Raw genomic sequence first — 22,941 nt, forward strand, 5'->3', positions numbered from 1 at the left:
AATCATATTGATAAAATAATTGAGCTCATCTGGAGCCCCCAGGCCTGACACCCTGTCGAATCCAACCTTAAAGGCCCACCCGACCGGACGGGCAACAATACTAGGAGATACATTTGTGTAAATACTAACTAAGTCGAATTCCTCCCTCCTGGCGCGAAGCCATCATTATTCCGATTTTTCAAACAGGGGATAGGACCAATCCTACCAACTATAGACCAATCGCACTCCTTGATGTGCCGGGAAAGATTTTTGCGAGACTCATTCTTTGTCCATTTGTCAAATGGCTTGAAGAGACCAACCTTTTAGACAGACATCAATCTGGTTTCATAAAGGCTGTAGGAACGGTCTTAAATTTAACAATTGTATCAGCAATTAAAAGGCAAGCGATTACAAACCAGCAACCAGTTATTTTTTTTTAGCCTTAATAGATTTTAAACAAGCTTTTGATACAGTTTCTCGAGAACTTCTGTGGAGCAAGCTACTTAAAGCAAATTGTCCTTCCTATATTATATATTTAATTCACCAATTTTATACAGACACTACTAAAATCAAACTTACTACTGATGGCTTACTAGCCCAACCTATTTCGACAAACATAAGTTTAAAGCAGGGGTGCACTTTTGCATCAATCCCATTTAACTTTTATATTAATGATATTGAAGGAGCTTTTAAATCAGTTTGATCCTATCCTCCAAAATTGGGATCAACACAAATTGCATGGCTCTTGTACGCAGATGATTTGGTGGTCCTATAGCACTCCAAAGGAAGTTATCTGCTCTAGACACCTATGCTCATTCTAATCAATTGTCTATTAATACTGCTAAATCTAATATTTTAGTATTTCATCACCATTTACCAAAACATGGATTTAAGTTCACTTGGAAATTAGCTGAAGCCTCAATTTACAAGTACCACATTATAAGTACCTTGGAGTGAATCTTAATGGTCATTCTTCAGAACAACCTTATAAAGACAAACTAAAAAATAGAATGAAACTACTTTCGACCCAAGAGAACGCACTTCAGCTCAAATATGGCAAATTTTCCTACAGACCGGAAATCATTTCCTACAAGCTTAAAGTTGTGCCTATAATTACATACAGAGCTCAGTCGAAACCGCCGACTAATTCTCCAAGATGGGATACTCTTGAAGAAATATACTGTAAGGAAGAAATTAGCCCTCCCTCAGAGCATACCCCACGCCATTGTCAGGTATGAGCTTGGCCTTATCTTGATTTCAACCATTGTATCTTGGCAATGCCTGGTAGCATATCAAAAATGTCTCAACTGTACTACTACACTGAATCTTTTACCGGCTCTAAAATCAGCACTACTGTCCACAACACCTGGCCCTCTCCATATATAGAAAACTCGTTGTCATACTATACTTGAGGAGGCTGACATCTCCTTATAATTATTACTAGAAGACCCTGACAAAGCTAAATTAAAGCTGTGGAGGTGGGACTGGTGTCATACTTGGGAAACATGTAATACTTACGCTATCTTCAAATCTGGAGTTTTTCCAACACAAACCATTGCACCAACTCCCTTCCTACCTCACCAAGTTTCCGGATCCAGTTTATGCAACTGCAATTTTTAGACTGAGGATTAATCTGTGGTCAACAAAGACTAGATTAGCAACTTTTAAACGCAGAGATATTGACACTATTTGCAGATTCTGCAAAAAATCGGATCAAGAGACACTGCAGCATTTATTCACAGAATGCTCATCTTTCATAGAAGCAAGAAAGTCATCCTTTAAATATTTCCGAGCTTTTAATCCATTAACTAAAGAGTAGATGTGGACCTACATACTCAATCCAAACACCTCTCAGAATATTGCGACAGTGCTGTTTCTCTCAGCTCTGAAACTACAACAAGAATAGAGGAACTTCAGATGGCCTAGCCGTATCTATTTATCCTAGTCATTAGATACAGAACACCAGACTTACAACTCAAGTATAATATGCTCTAACGTACTGATCGATTAATATGAAATTTGTTGTTTTAATTGCTAGTCAATCACACCCTATGGCATTTTAACTCTAATCTCTAAGCACACTATAAAATTTCAATTTGATCTCTTTTTTTCTGAATTTAACAAGATATGCATTCATTTTGATCATTTTTAAACTGCATTCTAGATGTTCTAGATGTTCATGTTTATACTATTATGTATGTTAACTAATTTTAGCAATCTTAATTCTTCTGCAGACATTTCCAAAATGTATTGGGACATTTAGCTCATCTGTGAGACTGTCGATCTATAAAACACATGCTCTTTTTAGCACATGATGTAATTTTTACATTGTAAAAATATTTTGCACTACATTTTTAGTCACTATACGGCATGTATTAAGAATTTATACAAATTCAAAATCGATCCAATAGCGGAGCATACATGCACACTTGGTTATGAATTTCCACAAACTGATAATCCAGATTTTTGCCAAGTATTATAAATGTGAATAATGTGATGTATCAAATCTATTGAATAAGTTGAACAACTAAACCAATTTCTATTAACAAAAAAAGAAACCAGCAAATCAGAAAACCGACAGAAGACGCAAACTGCCTCTGCTAAAGGAAGAATTCACATCGGCGTTGAGCAAATGAATACGATAGGTTAATTATAATGCGCTTAATACCCAGAGGTTTCTAAGCGCGGACCCGAGGATCGAACCTGTGTGGCTGTGCTTCGTCTTGCTTCCAAGACGAGCGCGTTGCCCCTGAGCTATCCTCCCGAGATCAGTCTAAATGTTTTGAAATCCTCTGATAAAGACCATTTAACACCAAAACGGTTCAAGAAAAGCTCCACATCATAAAATCCGGAGAATGTAAAACTGTACAATTTAAGAAAATAGCTGAGGGAAAATAAATCCATTTCAAGTAGAGCCTGAAAACCAAGTTTGTTTAAAAATATACAAGCTATCTGTAATAACCAGACAACTAAGACACCCATGCATGCACAAAATAACAAATAAAATCATTAACTGAGTGCAATACATTCTGACTTAGCACATAACATACACTGAAAATTAAATCTGAGACTAATACACACGTAAATCGGTTTGTAACATACATGTGTACAAATGATGGGTACCTTTACTAAAAACATAGCGAAGACTAAATAAATCAGATTGAGCATCACTCAATTTCCTTACCAAAATTAAATAAAACACTTAATTCACATAAAATAACCAAAACGTTTAAGCAAATACAGCTACACGTTTTAAGTGCATGTTATTCATGATAGCAAACTAATGATTCCAACTCAGAGGCTGTTCATGGATTTCTGTTTGGGCCTTAGGGCTTCATCTCATCTTTTTTGGCACCTCCTCCCCAACCCAGCATTTGCGAACCACCATATTGGTATATAACAGAGGATTGATCCCTGGCTAATTCAGTTTTATATTAGCTAAACTCCCTTAACTATCCCTACTGTACACGGTTGTTGGTTTTCAATAGGGATACGGGATTTGTGCGTCCAGACAGTGTTAGATTCTGCCTACATTGCTCACTCCTTTCCTTGTCCTGTCCTTCCTCAACTCCATCTGCCTCTCTCCACCTCTTCTGTCCCTAAAATGTCTCACTCCTTCTGAATATCGCCTCCAAGTGTTGATGTTACCACCCCTCTCTGCTCTTACTATTTCATACTGCTCCCTCCTCCACACCACCAGTGCCTGCCCCACACCACTACTCGGACAACCTCCTTTGGCTCAGTATCATTCACTTCACATTCACTCTTCCACTAACTTCTAAAAACAGATGACACATTAACATCCACACCCTCCCTCATACTGCAGTACTACTTACAAACACAAGCCAGTACAGCACTACCTCCAGAAGTCACCTCCACACTCCACTGCTTCTTCCTGCTGGTCTCTTGGTCCTCGTTCACCTCCTCGTCGGATTTCAACCGAGTAACACATACTTCTTGGTTCTTGTGGAAACATATACCCCCTTCCTTGCCTCTCTTCCAGGACAATCTGGCCTTGTCTTCCCCAACCCAGGACATGTGCTAAGAAGCAGAAGTTTTAAATAGTGGCAATAACACTGCCCACTTTCTCTGCGTGGGTACGCAGCAGAATATCAGTGGTGGCTAAGGAGGGTTAATGCTGCAGTTTGTGGCTGCTGAGGTGGGGGTGGCAGTTTCGGGAAATGCTTTCCAAGTGAACCAAACGGTAAGTCTCATGTGGGGATTTTGTTTTCCAGTTATTGTCCATGGTGGTCTAGGGTGTGTTTGAATCCAGAGACAGATAAAAGCGGACACAAGATTTTTGCTTCCACATTTTCTAAATGGGAGCAGTCTCAACCATTAACCAAAATCTCAATTCAGTCTTTGGCAGAATGGAAAAGCAATAACAATGTCCACAGTCCTGTGTCAAAACAATGTAATCTGGCCCTCACACTTAATACAAACCCCCTTTGATGAAAATTAATGTTACTTGCCAGGGGGCACTCCCCTTACCTTGACATCTCCACATAAACCAGTGGGGCATTCCCTTGCCTGGTCTTTTCCTCATTTGCCAGGGGATAATCCCCTTCCCTGGTCATTTCGTTTTTTGTGGATTTAAAATTCCTGGTATGTGTTTTAACATTTTACTGTGGTTTTGCCACCACCCAGTTTTGTCTTGCCTGCACAACTATTTGCTTTTTGGTGATCCGTATCTCTGTCGTTTTTATTGGGATGGTTCAGGGGGGTTGGGGGTATGTGTTTATATTTTCACTGGGTTGGCTTAGGGGGTATTATTTTAATAACACTTCTCAGGTAGTTAGTGTCTCAATTAAGACCTTAGAATCCACAGCCAACTCCGTCCTTTGCCATACCTTTAGGTTTCACTGGTGTTCCGACAGGCTCCTCAAGCTCCATGTCCCTCCTGGATAATTTTACTGGTGTCTTCAGCGTGTATCTTCTGGGTGCTCGTGCTGCTGACCTTTGTATGCCCGCCACGCTCCACACAAGGCTTCAAAGCCTGCCTGTAACGCTGTATGTGCATTACCTCTCCTTCCTTGCCAACTTTGGAGCCTTCCCACTGCAGTGCTGGGCTCCTTTTCCTTGCGGGATGCTCCTAGCACCCAGGAAAGATTTGGTGAATAATGTACGAGGAGGCTAAAGCCTTCCCCACTGCTGGGTTTCCATTGCTCGTGGGACTTTCCCAGCACTCTGGGAAGGTTTGCCTGTCCCTCTGATTAATGACTGTTCAATCCTCAGGGAAACGCCATCAACACTCTGCCGCCCGAACTCCGCCTGCCATGGGGAGTACAGGGTCTGCTTCTCTTCACTTCTCCTACAACCACTTCTGCCAGGTTTCTACTACCTTTGATTTCCTTTCTGCTCCGGTCTGTCGACTACTATTGCGACCTTCTCCGTTCAACACCCCAGTCCTTAGTCCTTCCTTTTGTTTGTAGACTTGGGCAACAACACAAAAAGACTGGCGTGGTGTCCAACATTTGTGACTCCTTTTTGCTCCAATATTAGTCAAAAGCGGGGGACCTGGCTATTCCACGTCCCTTCCAGGTATCAATATACTCTTAAGTAACACAAGCGGACAGGGCGATTCCGAATATTCTATACACCCCTTCTAGATGTTTTCCGATTGATTCATATTCAATTTATTTTTCAATCATGTGAATATAAACCCTACACATTTATAATTTCAAAGGTAATAACATACAGTGCAAAACTCAAACCTAGTAACAGTTGTACATAAAATACATTATGTATTTCTTATAAAGCGCCACATGCCCATGGGCCTATATTACATGCATATTTGATTGTAAGTCAAAACTGGGGCGAAGTACACCCCATTTCTCAAGCCTCTTTGATTGAGTTAGCTACGTATCTACTAGTGATTGTTCTGATAGATGTAGTGTATATTGAACAATACTCCGGTTCATGGTTTGATGACACACACACAGGTATTTGGCCTCTGCAGCAGTTTGCTGTAAGCAGCCTTCATCACGACGGAAGAGTCATCTGGATCCCCTCTTAGAGGGTTCCTGTGTTCTTTAAAATGTTATCTAGACATAAAAAACACATATGTGAAGTGATTAAAATGGGGTGCATAAAACAGATTTCTTTTCACAGTTCAATTACTGCCAAACAATTCTTGTTTGACCCACAATGGGACACATACCGTGCGCGTCTGTTACGTAAGAATTGATGTAGTAATCCTGTGGAAGACTACACCACCCTTGTCCTCTTGGTATTAGGTAACCCACCTTTTGGTATAGACCTGTACTACACACGTTGGTAGTGTGACTGAGCAGCCAGGCTCATCTCAAGAGGGGTAAATGTGAGCTGTAGCAACGAAATCCACAAATACAAGTAGCCAAGTAACACTTACACTCAAGGTTTTGGTTATAATTATTTAATATCAGTTTTTAAATAAGCATTCTTTAAAAAGGGCAATATATGAAACAATCAAATATACTTTAAAATACCTTTCTAGAATCAACAAAAAGCTAGTAGATACTCTTAAGAGATGCTTTTTACACACTTCCTACACCCTGAAGTGACTTCACTAACTAGGACAGTAATGGCATTTATATATCACTAGTACACTTTGTAGATTCTGTGGTTTGCAGAAAGGCGAGGTTAAGGGGAGGAAAAGGGTTTAACAGGTTCTCCGAGCATGTGAGCACTTTAAATCTTCCAATGATGCCTAGACAAAAACCTTTCCCAGCAATAATAGTTACAACCCAAGTTATCACCTCTGAGGGACAGTAAATATCAAAGTCAAAATGACTAGAAGAGTCTGCAGGGAGCCAGGACAGCCAAAGTCAATTGGCGCACAGTCTATGGAGCTGAGGCACTTCTTAGATAACAAAGTCTTGCACAAAAATAGAGTTTGTTGAAGAAAAATCACTATAGGGTCACAAGCCGTTACACTTGTGAAGGGTATAGCTGAAATCAACTCCAACTAAGTAGCTACTGCAAGTCTCAACTGAGAAGAGCAAAGCAACAGAGGTAAATACCCCAAGTCAGAACAGTACCTTTGGTCAGAAGAGTGGTCGAGCTGGCTTCTGTCTGGTTGCAGCGATGTAGATCCTGGGCCTCAGTCGTGGGGACAAGAGGGAGGACATCTGGAGGACTCCTGCGGCAGCAATTCGGAGGTCAGCGGCAGGTACGGGCTCTTTTCAGATCAGCTGCACTTCGTGGTTTCACCGCTCAAACAGCACCACTGCAGATCTTGATACCGGTTGGGCTTCCTTCACTCCTTGAGTCCTGCACTCTGGAGAGGGGACTTGAGCTCTGGTTGTCCTGCTTCTGGATGGTGGTGGGGAGACTCCTGGAGCTTCTGGCCGGATTGCAGACGTTGCACTAGACTACGGATTTCTCGACCCCTAGCACTCGGTTAGTGCAGCAGCAAAGAAGTACAGCAAGACGGGGAAGGTGGTCCAGTGGAGTTTGTCTCTGGGTTAGTTGTTCCCCCTAACCCAAGCGAAGAAGTTGTCCCTTCTGGAACTTCTCTTGTCGATCAGAAAAAAAGAGTTTCAGCACAGCAGCAGGGCTTCACCGGGCAATTCAAAGGTCGAGGAGGATGCAGCAAGCTTCGTTCGTGGTTTCTTCATCGGGTTGTCATTCCCAGTGGTCGACTGTTTTCAGTCCCAATACCCTCGCCTTTTAAGCAGGTTTCTTCCATTCATCCACAGTCTAGCCGTCACTGAAACAGCGGGGTGCCAGCCAATCAGGACTGGGTGCATGCAGGCATTCCTAAAATCAAAGGACAGGGGAGTTTCGAGAACCCCTCACTTGCTGCCCTTCCAGATACACCGGTGCCAGAGGCGGGTTTTAGTACCGAAGCCCTCCAAAGGCTAAATGAACATAGGGCTCAAATCTGGCTTGGCGTGAAGAGTAAAACCCAAGGAAGACGTCACAAACAGAAAATGGCAATAAAAGAAGGACTGAGCCAATTTGACAAAAATGGTCACACATGGGTGCTGTACTGCAGCTAAGGGTTCAGTCTGCGGTAGAAAAGCGCAATGGTATGAACATTAAACCACTGCCACCAGCCATTTAAAGTAGTGAGGGGAACATACAAAATGTTACATGAGTAGGTAGGATAAGGGGCTACTAGTTAAAGTCAATTTCACTTTACTATTCTTGGGAACGGTAGTTCACACAAGAAAAGGTATTTAAACCTTATGAGAAATCTAAGGGATTTCTCTGTGACACTGCACTATAGGTGCTGTTTGTCACCATAAACAAAGTAGATGCCTATGGAGTTTGCCAGACTCCAAAAACAAAGGAAACACATAATCCAAATCAGGTCAAAACACATGTGAGAAAAAGGTCCCAATCACTCCAGGGTTAAAATTAAAAAGTTCTAAAGTCCAGCAAAAGAGCCCGGGGTCTCTAAGGGGAGAGGCATTTAGCACTAAAATGAAAATTCTACCCAACAGTGGGCCTCATTACACGGTAGGCGGAGAACCATGGCGCTATTAGCGCCATGGTTCATGCCGGTAAAATACAGGCACCGCCTTGGTGGAAAGGGGGATTACCGCCCCATTCCAAGGTTGGCAGGGCGGTAATTCCCCCTTCCACCATTGCCCTTCCCCATTCCCATTTTTGCCCCATAGGGCATAATGGGAATGGGGAAGGCGCTAATTACGGTACCGCAAATTGCGGTACCGTAATTAGCTCCCTGGGTCCCTTTGCGGGTTGGTTTTTAACGCCTGCAAAAAGCAGCCGTTAAATTCCCCAACCCGCAAAGGGACCTCGTAGTAAGGCGGTAAGGATTTACCGGTACCGGTAAACCCTTACCGCCTACCGTGTAATGAGGCCCAGTGTCTCCACTCAACTATGCGGGCTTGAAGACACGTACAGTATGTGTCCCATTGTGGGTCCAACAAGAAATGTTCTGCATTAATTGAACTGTGATAAGAAATCAGTTTTATACACCCCATTTTAATCACATCACATATAGTCCTAAGTTTTGGAATCCTTCAGGTGGCCTACCTAGTCCCCCTGAATCCAATTCCATTACCTACCTGCTACGAAAAAGCCTCTTCTGTGAACTTATAACTTTGACAAAGTCGGCCTTCCTTTGTTCTGCCGCCCTCCTCTGACTTTTGAGACACTCATTCCCCAAATAGGGTTAGACTTGTAAAGTAAAGGCCTACACAAAGTTATTTTACCACCGGTATTGCTCTTTCCATTTAATGTTGGTTGATGCTAGGATTTTATAAATAACTTGAAGCTACTCTAACTACTTACCTGTTATTCTTCTAAAATTTCAACTATTGAGTATTGCTACTGCAAATATCTACTATGTATAGCTATATGTGTGAAGTGTTTCTACTTCCCTGAAATGCATAGTCATTTTAACATTGCCTTAGTTTACATAATAAATAACCATATTTGTATATAACTATAGTGTGTGTTTCTTGGTGTGCTCAAAGTTCTTTGTACTCACCTACAGCCCTTCTCCCTTCTAGACGAAGCCTAGCTGCTCGACCATCGCTACCAGATCTTTTGGGTGGGTCAGACCAAACCTAAGAGTTGGAGCCCTGTATTCCTAAGAGTAAGTCTTCTAACGTCCTACCACAGGTGGACTTTTGTAAAACTCTTCATCACTAAACTACAACTCATGCTTTAGTGAGAAAAAAAAAACAGCATTTAACCCTCAGAGGCCATAACCGTGTCTGAATGGCGCTATAAAGTCTTGTTCTCTATTATTGTCCATCCCCATCGTGACGTGTAATGTAGTGTACCCAAAATCCCTCACGTGCCGAGGTCCCTCCCATTGTATTGTATTTTTTCCTGCCATGAGGGAGCCCCAGGCTATTGTGTACGAGTACAGGAAAAGAGAAAGTAGTAAGATGTCCATGTTCCTTCCACCCCGAGCGGGGAGGCAGGGAGGGCGCATGTGACTCCAAGCAGATACAACCATCAGAAGTGCTATTACGGTGAATAATGCATGTCTTCAGATGTTTGTTAATCTGCTTAGAATCGCATGCTGTGCATAGACTAGCGAGCAGTACCCGGAGTTGGAGGTGGGTTATGAGAAGGAGCAGTAGAGAAAAGATGTCTTAATACTGCTTGTCCCACCTGAGAATCAGATCTAGAATGAGTGTCTAGGCAATAATGTTTTGTAAAGGTGTGTACAGAACTCCAGGTTGCCACTTTGCAAATGGACTCGAGGGGAACATTTGCAATGACTGCTATGAAAGCCCCTGTGCCCCGAGTAGATTGCGCTCTAGGCTAGAAGGGCAGTGCTCTCTTAGCAAGAGTATAACAGAGTGATGCATTTGACAATCCGCCTTGAGATAGCTGATTTAGAGATGGGATCCCCTTCTCTACCAGCTGCCACTGAAACGAAAAACTGGTTTGTCTTCCTCAGTGGTTTTGTTCTTTCCAGGTAAAACATGACTGCCCTGCGCACATCTAGAGTGTGTAGGTTTCGTTCGGCTATGCTAGTGGGATTCTCAAAGAAAGTGGGTAGTTCGATCGATTGGTTCACATGGAACTTCGAGAAGAATTTAGGCGCAAATCTGGGATGAGTGTGCAGGACCACCGTATCCCTGTGGACTGTAACAAAAGGGTCTAGGACAGAAAGGGCCTGTAGTTTGCTAACCCGTCTAATAGAAGTGATAGACGTTAGGAAGGCCATTTGGTAAGTAAGGTCTTTTAGACTTGCTTTATGTATTGGCTCAAAGGGAGATCCCACGAGTTTGGTTAAAACCACATTTAGATCCCATCCAGGAGCTCGGTGAGCAATGGGGGATGGATTCTTTTAACCCCTTCCTTAAAAGCCTTTACTGGTATTTTCCACCACCACACTTTCTGTTGTGATGTAGTGTAGGCTGAGAGAGCAGCTAGATTAACCTTTACGGAATTGAAAACCAGTCCTGAGTCTAACAAATGGGTTAGGTACTGTACAATGTGCATGGGTGAGCAATCAATGGGATTGACGCCCTTGGTATTACACCAGATGACAAAGCGTTTCCATTTACTGGAATAGCAATAGCGTGTGTTAGGTTTCCTAGCTTCCCCGAGTATGTCCATGCCTCTCTGAGGGAGCTGAAGGTGTCCAAACTCTATGACCTCAGGAGCCAGGCTGCTAAGTTCAGAGTTTGTGGGCATGGGTGTACGGACTACCCCCATCCATGTTGTACGGGCAGGGTAGTTTCACAGGGGGGGGGGGGGGAGAGGAAGGCGTCATTTCTAGCTGAGCGAACCATGGTTGACAGGCCCACAGTATCATGGTAACCGGTTCCTGGTGCATCTTGTGCACTATCTTGTTGAGAAGGGGAGTTGGGGGGGGAAAAATGTAGACAAATTTCCCTGACCATGGAACGGTTCTGGGGATACCTGGAGGCGTAGTCTTGGCATTGAGCGTTCTCCTGAGTAGCGAGCAGATCCATCTCTGGCAATCCCCATTCTGCGAAGACGTTGAAGATGGTGCCTTTGTGTAGACGCCATTCGTATTCTAAGGGCAGCAGGAAATCTAAGCTGAGCATGTCCGCCAGAAGATGGAGTTCCCCTGGAACGTGTTGGGACAACAGGAACATCTTGTGTTTGAGAGCCAACATCCAAATGTTTTGGGACAGCTTGGATAGCCCTGGAGAGTGTGCGCCCCCTTGTTTGTTTAGGTAGTACATGGCTGTGGTGCTGTCTGTCAAGGCCAGAACTGTCTTCTCTTGTAGTCAAGTCTGAAAGGCCTTTAGTGCCTTGAATACTGCTAATAGCTCTAACAGATTTATATGGTTGGATGCTACTTGTGGGGACCACACTCCATGCGCTGTCTGCTGAAGTAGGTGAGCCCCCCACACCGTGAGAGATGCGTCTGTCGTGAGAGTGGCTTCCACTGCAGGGGTGGAAGGTCTTGACTTTCAAGAGGTTTTCCCTCGACCACCACTGCAGAGAGAGAACGAGGGCTGGCGAGACAACTACCAGATCTTCCCATTGTCCACTGGCCTGACACCACTGGCTGTTGAGCCACTCTTGCATGGGACGCATGCGTAGCCGCGCGTGGGGAACTAAATAAATGCTGACGCCATCATACCTAGCAAGCGCATTGCCTTGCGTACCGTCACTTCCCGACTGGCTACATATTGAGGGATCTGAGAAGGCATGTTCTGAACCCTCTTGTTGGAGGGGAAGACTAGACACTCCTTTGTCTGAATCAGAGCACCTAGGAATTGTTTGGCTTGACTGGGGTCCAAGCTGGATTTCTTCTTGTTGATGGAGAATCCTAGACTGAAGAGGTCTATTGTCTCCTGTGTATTTCTTAGGCATGTCTCGTAAGAGTCCCCTGTTATGAGCCAGTCGTCAAGGTATGGGTAGACCGGGACAGATAGTCTGCGCAGGAGTGCTGCTGCCACTGCCAGGACCTTCGTAAACACCCTTGCACCGAGGCAATGCCGAAGGGGAGTACTTTGAACTGATAGTGCTTGTCCTCTATCATGAACCTTAAGTATTTTCTGTGCCCCGGCAACATTGAAATATGAAAGTATGCATCTTTCATGTCCAATGTTGTCATGTAATCCCCCTGTTTCAGCAGTGGAATGACTTCCTGCATTTGCTGGGCACAAATCTAGTACAGGGCGCATGGTGAGGTCCTTTTTGGGTACAAGGAAGTACACTGAATAAATACCCTTGTTTATGTGAAGAATAGGGACTGCTTATATGGCGTCCTTTTCCAGAAGTGCTTCCACCCCTTGCTTCAGGATTCTCAGATCTGGCGTCAGGCGTCTTGTCTTGGGCGGTCTGAACTGTGGAGATCGGGCGAATTCCACGCAGTAACCGTGGGCAACCGTCTTTAGAACCCACTGGTCTGAAGTAACCCCCTCCCATGCCGAAAGGAAAGATGTTAAGCGCCCCCCGACCGGGATGACATGGGAGGGGGATCTAGATGCGTAGGTCATTTCTGACCGGAGGCTGCAGTACCCCTGGAGTTGGGGCCTCTGCCTTTCCCACGTCGCTGACCCCTAGGCGGATAGTTGGCGGGGGTGCTGGACGCTTGGGTTTGAGTTCCAGTTTTCCCCCCCCCGTGTGTAGATGTTTTGGGTGGAACGAGATTGGCCATGAAAGGACCAGCGGGAACCGCTTCCCCCTCTGGGGGGAGGGTACTTGTGTGATCTATTGCAGGGACTTAAGAGTCTCATGCTCTTTTTTGGCAGTCTCCAAGGCATTGTCGACTGCTTTACCAAAGAGATTTGATTCTTTGATAGGCTTGTTTATAAGAGCAGCTTGGGTTTCTGGCTTAAAGCCCGAGTTTCAGAGCCAAGCGTGCTGTTTAAGCAGAGTGCCCTGCACCATGGATCTTCCTGCCGGCTCTGCAGTATCCCGAGTGTTCTTTAAAACATTTTGATTGACTTGCCTGCCCTCAGCCACGATGGTGAGTAATTTGGATCTTGCGGGTTCAGGGACCTCCGTGAGACCTTCTTGTATAAAGTTCCATTGCGCATCATCATAACTGGCAAAGTGGTGTTTGCTATGCGTGTGGTAAAGGCAGCTGCCGTGGGAAAGCGTTTACTCCAGGGAGATAACCTTTTAGACTCCTTATCGGGAGGTGCTTCTCCCGTAGCAAGGGGTACTCCTGCTGGTTTCCGGGTGGCGGTGACCACTAGGGAATCGGGACTGGCGTGGCCTTTAATATATTGAGGGTCTGTAGGAGATGGCTGAAATAATTTCTCCACCCTTGGATTGACTGCCCTGGTCTGGTGTGACAAGAGAAGGAGCCAGTCTCCTTTTAATGGAATTAAGGAGAGGGATGGCTTGGATGGAGGTTTTTTTTCTTTAAGCGGGTCTTCCACGAAAACTTGTTCAGGTACTGCTTCTTTGGTGGCGATCTGAAAGTGAACGGCTGCCTTCCTTAACATTGTATTAAAGGCCATCTGATAGTCTATTGGTGACGCTTGGCGGGCCTGGCTGGAACGAGGGGAGTCCATGACATAGGACATCTGTGTCCCGATTGTGAGTAGAGTGCGCCCATGGCTCCGTATCAACTTGATGAGTGTCCTCCCAGTTGTCCGTGGCATCCGCCTGGTAATCTGGAGTATAGTCTTGTAGGAAGGTATTTTCTTCCTCATCATAGATACCTTGGTATGTGTCCATTTGAATTTCATCCTCACATGGTTAGAAATAAAATGGTGCTGAGAAGATTCTACATTTCCAGGAAATCTTAAGGTTGATATAGAAAGAGGATCCTCACGAGGTCTCTTGGGTGTAGGGTGCTCTGAGAGCGACAATCCTTTCCAGGCAGTCCATGCAACCTTCACATTTTTTCCTGGTCCGTTTAGATGAACCAGAAGGTGTAAAAAGATGGAAAATCTTCATTTTCTTGCCTTTGGCGGCAATATTTATTAGAAATAGCGCTAGATAAAGGCTCCCGACTTCGCGAGCATCGGGGTGCTGTGGCGCGTCTTCAGGCAAGTCCACGGGACGCTCGTGTTTAGACGTCTTGGGCATCAACCCCACTGCCCAAGTGATCCCCGCGATACTTTCGGCGATGTCCAGTGAATCGGGGCGTGCCGTAGGCCTAGCGGTAGAAGGAGGGCCCGAGGTAGGAGGAGGCCTAGAGGTAGGTTTTTCACCTATCGATTGACTAGAAGGCCTAACAGTAGATTTTTGTGCTACTGGGGCCTTGGGGGCGTCGGAGCATCGGATGAGCGCGCTTCGCGGACCAAATGTGATTTTGAAGTAGTGCCCTTAATTTGAGGGCTCAGTCGCAATACACTGCTGCGGATGCGGGGAAGACTCTTGATCTGCAAGATCAGAGGAAACAGTCACAATTTTCGGCGGTCCTGTTGGCGCTTTCACCCGTTTCGATGAACCTGTCAAAATTGGTGGAGGGGTTGTGTGTTTAGTGAGGGTTTTATGTACACCCCTGTCGCTGGGTGTTGTCCCTGTAGCTTGACTTACGTCAGGCCTGGAAGGGTCTGGGACGGGCGTTGCGGACCTAGGAGGGTCCGTCGTAAGGTCAATGGCATCTGTGACGGATGCTTGGTCATCACTGGTGCCCACGTCCCTTTCAGTGGGTGCAGTAGCGGGGGAAGAAGATCCAGCCCATGACATGCCGTAGGCGGCCCACCGCTTAACGCGGCGCTCCTTAAGAATTTCGGGTCAAAGGAGTCTACAAGCCGCGCACCGTCGTGGTCAAGGGGTAGACAATTATTACACTTATCGTGCTTGTCATTCCACGGGTATCTGACCAGGCAAGACGGGCAAAACCTAAATGGTGTCCTTTCCATAGCGAAAGATAATAAAAAAAGATTACCAGACCTAGAGGGGAAGAGGAGAGACATTGCGAAAGATATGACCACCCGACCCCACTCTCCCTACTGTGTAGGCCAGCCAGAGGGCCCGGCCACATGGAGGACTCTGCCGCCGGATCTTAGGCGTCGAGGTCCACCGCCAACAAAAGTTCCTGCAGTCTGTCGTAGTATCTTGAAGCACCGCCAAAGTGACTTTAGGGAAATAAACCGACAAAGTTGGTAAACAAGGATAAACAATGTCTCTTATGAAGAGCTCTGCAATGGGGCGACCAGTTATCTGGGCGGAAAAACACAATTTGAGGGACTTTCGGTCCCCGAAAAGACAAGATGCAATACTCTGCGGTTACCACTGGATGTCGGACCATATGCACATAAACCTAAGCAGATTACCAAACATCAGAAACCTTACACCACATCTGTGGACACAGGCTGCAGGCACAGCCATCCATCCATGCACCATAGAATGCAGCTATGGCTATGCCATTCCAGTCTAGCAGCGCACATAGCTGTCCACACTGAAACCCCCGAAATACCTCAGCCACTAGCATATAGCGACGACCAACGAAAATAAAATGTCGGTATAGCTGGGCCCACATAGAATCTTCAGCAATAGCACTCTATCCTAAACCACCAACAGCGCCCACCATTGTGCCTGATCTCTGGCGGCTTACTGGAGCCTAGCTAGTCACCTACATCCTAAGCCAGTGAAAATGCACACGCATCTCTTTATCCAACTCTTAGAACCTCCCACACATAGACTGCGGTCAACTGAGGGTGTTCCAACCACAAAGCGGATTGCGGCCATACAAATGGGTAAAGAGCGCTATATAAATAACGAATACAATACAATTAAACCCCATCAGACCAATATCCTTTAATTCTTAACATGAGGCAAAATCGGATTATGCTTAAGCGAGGGTGAGGATTCTAGTCTCAAGAGACTCAACCGTACCAGACAGCAGGTGTCCAATAGGAAGGGTTTTCCCAGTAGACCACTAGACGGCCCACATCCTAGAGACGGTAACTATACTCTGAGGTGGGAGTGAACCTGATTACAGTGTCTCTAGGGAAATCATGACCACATCCTTCATGTAGTGGCCATTACATCTGAAGCAATCTTTCACAATGTTCTCACGCGGACACTGGGGTCAATATCTTTCCCGCTCTTGAAAGGATGCCTAATGTCTTGGTAAGTTGGCTGCTTCTCTCCCATAATTTACAATGTGGTGGTGTGTCTTCCAGCACATGCCTATCTTTTGTAGGTCTTCTCAGGTGCCCTTCTGTACTACTATGGCATCAATATAGAAATAAGTGGCAGGGACGAAAGGCTTCCCAATAGTGAACTGCACCCTTCAGGACATTACGCATCTCAAAGCTGAACCATAGCCCTCGTTACTTGCACCTTAGATTTCTCTTGCTGCCAGGTGCTTGTGTGACTAACTGGAAATGGGACAGATGAAATATCTTTAATAGTGAACCTGTCCCCAGGCATGTTGAAATTGCACGTTTAGCGTTTCATTTTTCTTAAGTGATGAGGACCACATCACACGCACTCCTCGGCATGACCAATACCCTAAACAAAAGCAACCTCTTTCCTCATCACATGGTTATAATGGCTTAGTTGACTAGAACTACACGATGTTGGAACATACACATAATGCAGTCTAAGATGCTAAAAAGTAGATCCTGTGTTAGTCTTGTATTTTTTCACCTGGAAAAGCTGTATACAATTGTGCACTATACAAAACAATAGTTCGGTGATGTTATCTTTGGCTACACAAGTGTCCCCTACCTTAGAATTACAATAAATTCAGAGCTCAGTGGAAATGGATCTTGAATGCTAACCTAAATGATTTTAGATTTTCTCTAACATTACCACAACTCTCATGATGCAGTTGTGTTTCTAAGCTAAATGTTGGACAGCTCTGTTGCTGCACAATACAACATATCTTGAATAGCAAAGACTTACAATGAGATCAGTTTCAATGTCTTCATACACTTTATCCAACGCTGCATCTCGGTCATTTGTTAGCACTGAAGCGGCCATATACTTCGCATTCCATTTATCAAATTCCTTCTGGCTGATGTCTTTGTAGGAAAGGCATAACGTCCTCAATGTGTCGTTTGCAAACACCTAGGGGTAAAAATGACTTCATCAGATGTTCAACAAATTGAAGAAATCATAAATGTGCATTTTAAGACAAGGGGGGGGGGGGTTATATCAATATTTTCTACTGGTGCAGAAAAGCAGAAGTTATTGCCCATGCATGAATGCTACACTTGAAGGTTTGTTCCATTTGGTTAGAAGAACACTTCATTTTAATGTCATCCCTCGAACGTTTACCAGGTTAAGCTTTTTTCCTGATGTGCATATGTAATCAGGGCTGTGACTTGCCCATCAGTGTAGTATGTATGCCTGCAATCTGCACATATTAATCAGAGTATCAAATGCATCCTCCAAGCTCTTTGAAGGGATCATCATTTTGTTTCATTGCCGCTGTTCTGTCGGGCCCAGCTCTTCAAGGGACACCTTGAAGGAGTCTTCAAATGTTACCAGGAAAGTTTTCTTCACCTAGCCACCAGTCATACCCTGCTTCCCTGCACAGATTCAGAAACCCCTCACGACCACTTTTTTTTTTTAGGTAAAGCATGGCCATGATGATGTTAGAATCGGGACACTGGCCTTAAATGGACAGAAGCCAGGACCAGTCTCATGGCATGATGCTCTGGGACATGTGTTCTTTCCTCCATGGGGAACAGACTCCTTCATATCATATCACCTAGGTAAGCACTCCAGCCCTTCAGACAAGTGCCGTTACTCTACAGCGGAATTTGCCAGAAGAGCTCTCGCCTAACCAAGTTGTCAGAGTGACTTCCACAGATGGTTCAGTGATATGCTACTACAGATCAGTTATAGGTCTTTTGTGATGCCCTGAAACAGAGACCATTGGCACAGTGTCAGCATCTGAAACATGATTATATCAATCACATGGATGGTAACAGCACACCAGCCTGAGCCTAGATAGGCCCGAGAGAAGCGAGGGCGGCGAACCGTCACATGCCTGTATGCCGCCCTGCTGGGGAGTAATTGCTATTCGCACCCCAAGGTTTGCCACAGGTGCAAATAGTTTCTCCCCCCCCCCCCCCCCCCATCAGGAGATTGGCTGTGCTTATTGCACAATGCCAATCACCCGAGACAAAAAACAAAAAACCCACAAGATGACCACTGCCAAAGGAAAAGGGACTAAGTCCACTATCAATTTCTATGGTGGCAGGAGGCACCCCGCTCCAGTCCAGCAGGTAAGTGGGGAGGGTGGGGAAGGTTTTATTTTTTATTTGGGGGGTGAGGCAGCAGGGAAAGGTTCCCCGTTTCCGCCCCACATAAAGAAAAAAAGATGCTGCCACCCAGGGATTGGCTTGGGGTGGCTGAAAACAGTGGGTGGAAACAAGTGTGTTCCAGCCACCGGATTGGCCGAGTGCCCTTCCCCGGGGGCGAATACGCATAGTCACCCTCAAAATGTTTTTGACTTCATCATGGAGTATTGCTGCTTGAGGCTTACGGAGGTTGACACATTCACATACAAAGCAAAACTGATTTTCAAAGTGTTGCCTAAAAATGGTTGAAACTGACAGTTTTGCTCTGTGGGGAAAACAGTTCGCCGATTTAGCCCAGAAAGTATTAGAAACATGACTCGAACGGACAACACAAGTGTATCCCAACATCTGTCTAAGTCAACTCGCACATTCAGTGGCAGCAGGAGGCTGCAATTGCTGCTCCCCCGTTTAAACATTTAGTATAAAAGGTCTAGCGTTACTAGAATTATTTTTTATAATGCGAGTCCTTTGCTTTCCACCATTTCCATTCGCACTTGTATTGTCATCAAAAGATCTTTAAAAAAGTAGCACATCGACTGGCCACCAGGGAGCGCACGGGTGAGCTCTTCTGCGTGAGCCCCGTTACCCGTGGCCCCACAGGTGGACTGAGCCCCCGCTTGTGCCCCCCCCCCCGCCCCCCACCTTGAAAATTCGATTTTGTTGCAGGGGAAGGTGACTCCCCCTCAGATTTGCGAAAGCCCGATCGAAATCGGAAAAGAATAGCAGGTGTAACACGAAGAGGAGAACCTCCCCTGCCCGCGCCTGGAGTTGACGGGGAGAGATTGCGGAGGAGCTGGCCCCTGGAGGTGCGTCTGAAGCAGCGCCTAGACTAGAGAGTGGTCTGCAGGGACAGTGGAGTCGGACTCGTTGGGACTGCTGTTGCTCCCAGGCACGGGTCCTTTTAAAGGAGTAAATCGACGGCGAGACGACGATCTGGGGAGATGTCCGGGGCTTTCCCTTGCATCTCGCGGACTAACAAACGTCTGCGTACGAGCCGTTGAGTCTCGCCGTCACTGCCCTGGGCACCAACTTATTGTGTTTTCCCTGACCGCGGAGCGCCGGTTTGAAGTTGGGATTGGGCGTACCTATCAGAGCGGAAAACACGGGGGTGCCTGTTGCGTGAGCGATATTGTACGCACCCGCTCTGATGTAGCTGCCTGCAAACCGCTGCGTGTGGAACCGGCACGCGTGACAGCATGCGTGCTTCGCCCTCAGCGCACCTCCAACACGTAGCTGGGACTAAAGACAGTACAGGCTGACGCTGGAGAACAGTACATAGTCGCACGTACAATCGAGGGTCCTCGTCCCACTCTGAATGCAGCAGACCTGGATCTTTCCCCCTGGCTTCCTCTCCGGATTGTATTACTAAATTAACTTGGTTTGGAGACGAGAAAACTTCCCGGCCACGAAACGTTGAACCTGTTCCACAACGTGCAGATAGGATCACGCACATAACGAAAAGTATTACATTTCCCCTTCTGCTACTCTTCCTGGGAGACTGGGAGACTCCCAGCTCAACATCATCAGGCTGTGGGCTGACACAGACCTCCTCGCCCCCAAACTCCCGCAGCTCCATTGAGCACCATACGAAACGACCCTGAAGGGCTCAAACGCTCCTGCACCATCTACTGGAGCACTGCACATGCAAAGGAAACCCTAGACATTTTGCGGCCGCACAAGATATCATAAGCCTTGACTAACCATGCAACGCCACACAAGTGGGCAGGGAGCGGAATAGGGGGCAAGTAAGGAGTCCACAGCACAATATTTTGGAACAAGGATTGCGCCCCACAAGATATTTGCAGAAGCAAACGACATTGCATTACATAACGGCTGCCCTCACTCCCAACAGCACAAAGGGAGAGAAAACCCGTGAGCCCTGACAGCACTACCCCCTGGAACTCCATCTGACCCTGGCAAAACCCAACCACTATAGATCAACAAGCTACATACCCCCTTACAGTAGAAGCATGCACAGCGACCCCCATCCGGTGCAATCCTACAGACTGAACAGGGAGAGGGGCAGACCTCAGAGACCAAAAGCACCACCACCACCACTCTCCCTCCCCTAAGTGGACAACAAACTGAAGTCAACCACATACCCTGGTGCGGATACAACAGGGGTACATCTGGCAACAGCCCCAACAACGCAGTCTACTCCTGGAACCATTCTGAAAACGCCCTCCTATACGTATAAACAACGCAACCCCACCGTCCGACATCTCTTTGAGAAAGTGGTAAAGAGATCAACTCAACACACCATACATACGATTGAAAGAGAAAGAGCAGTGTGGGAAAACTGGACACTAAACCACAAACTGAGGAGACATTACTGAACCTCCCTTGTCGTGATGCACTTGTACACACAACGGAACCCCCATTAACAGCAACACTAATGAGACTCTGAAAGGGACAAAGTGAAGTGCTTCACCTCTCAGTGCTCAGGGAGACTCAGCGATATCCTCTCAAGACCTCCACCAAACGTTTGGACCAACTCGCCCTCATTGTGATCACTACACACTGCCAACGCATCTCCCCAGGGTTATATGAGTGTGAAACAAAAATTAGCCACATTTGCATACATCCCCACATCTACTTGGTCTGGCAACTCCGACATGGCAGTGATGGATACCACACAAAATGACTCGGCAGCCACGAAAGGGGACATTGCAGCCCTGTTGGGTGAAATCAAGAACATGGGGGCCAACATAAGTGGTAAAATGGACAAGATCACACAAACACTAGGCAACATGGAAGAAAGGCTTGCGGAGTAGAGACCAACCAATGGTCCATAGACTCCCTTGAAGCACAGCTCGAGCAGAGGATAACTGATTTGGAGCAACGAGAAGGACTTCAAGCTGAAGATGGACGACTTGGAAAACCGGGAAAGACGAAACAACCTGCATTTTCGGGATTCCAGAACGAGAAGGAGAAACTGAAAGCGATCTTAGAAAAACGCTTCACATCATCATTAAGCTCTTAGTTGAGGACAATGCAATAGACGCACCCAAAACAGAACTGATCCACAGAGCTGGGGGTCCCCCGGGTGGACCAAGATCGGTCCTCGCCCGATTTCATTGCTTCCAGGACAAGGCCAGAGGCAGCGAGGCAATCACTCACTCAAATAACAATATACCAAGACCTACCCTCATTGACATTGGCCCTCAGTCGTATGTGTGGACCACTCACAAAATGGCTGAAGGAAAAGAGCGTTCGATACAGATGGGACTACCCCTTCTCCCTTTCCTTTGAATATTAAGGAAACAAGATACCAGTGAGATCCGAAAAAGAAATTAAGTCATGCATCTCTGAGCTAATTGGACCCAGGGAAGAATAAGGTAATCGAGAAGAACCGAGACGGGCAGACCGGGAATGGCACATCCAGGGCCCTAGGAGGAAGCGGGTGAAAGGCTTGAGAAAGTACCGGAGAGGCAATGTCTCCCGGAGGGGAACAACTGAATATCCTTGAATGTGGTTGTGACTTGAATAAGCGGCCACTTTTGGAACTACAGTACGGCCATGACATGAAAACTTGGGAGGGGGGACACAATGGGGGCTCAATTGAGATATCACATCAGGTCAAGGGGCATGAAGTAACTGCCTCCACAGGTGGTTCGATGCAAGATCAGTGCTACCAACCAGGCTCGATCGGACTCCAACTGGGTGAAGGAAGGGAGTGTGAGTAGGCAAGGGAATGGGGTTGAAGCGACACCCTTAATGGTCCAAAACGCTCGATGTAGTGGGAAACCTAATGGGCAAATAAAATACTGGTCACGGAGGGTAAGCAACTTCCCTACAAGAATATCCAATGGCACCGACTACTGATGTAAAGGGAAGGGATTCCCTAAAGGTAGGGACACTCAATGTAAAAAGGGCTCAACTCACCAACTAAGATCACTGGTATCCAGAGAATTCTGTAGGGCCAAGATGGATGTTCTCCTGTTACAGGAGACAAAATACGCTAAGGGGGGGAAGAACGGCAAATCCTGGGGAAACATGTGGGGATGGAGTTCTGGGGATCTGGACCACTGAGGAAAGGAGGAGTGGGGATCCTCATCAGGAAAGGTATAGAATTTGAGGTAACCAAGACTTGGTTGGGGGCGTGGCTAGCCGGCCATGTAGGAGGCTGAGGAACTCCGGAGCTCCTGATGATCCGGCATACATCCTGTGGAAACCTGCCTTCCCTGCTGCAAAATCCTTGCCCAAAAGATAGGATTGTGCAGGGGGAAGGCAAGCAGCACGCAATGCGTGCAATAAGAATGAAAACCGCATGCTATTGAAGAAGATGACCCGAAACTAAACTTTTAGCGGATCCGAGGAGCACCATCTAAAATGGCCG

At 46.1% G+C, this 22,941-nt stretch overlaps 1 protein-coding gene across 1 annotated transcript in view; it reads right to left on the minus strand.

The window, feature by feature from the left end:
* The window catches only part of ATP8B1 (ATPase phospholipid transporting 8B1), a 958,513-nt gene that overhangs the window by 474,452 nt on the left and 461,120 nt on the right, over positions 1 to 22,941 (minus strand). The window contains exon 18 of the mRNA XM_069627043.1: positions 17,197 to 17,361. Within this exon, the coding sequence (XP_069483144.1) occupies positions 17,197 to 17,361 (165 nt within the window). The remainder of the gene's footprint in view (positions 1 to 17,196; positions 17,362 to 22,941) is intronic.

Source organism: Ambystoma mexicanum, chromosome 6p (genome assembly GCF_040938575.1).
Source record: "Ambystoma mexicanum isolate Mex_15411 chromosome 6p, UKY_AmexF1_1, whole genome shotgun sequence".
NCBI classification, from domain to species: Eukaryota; Metazoa; Chordata; class Amphibia; order Caudata; family Ambystomatidae; genus Ambystoma; species Ambystoma mexicanum.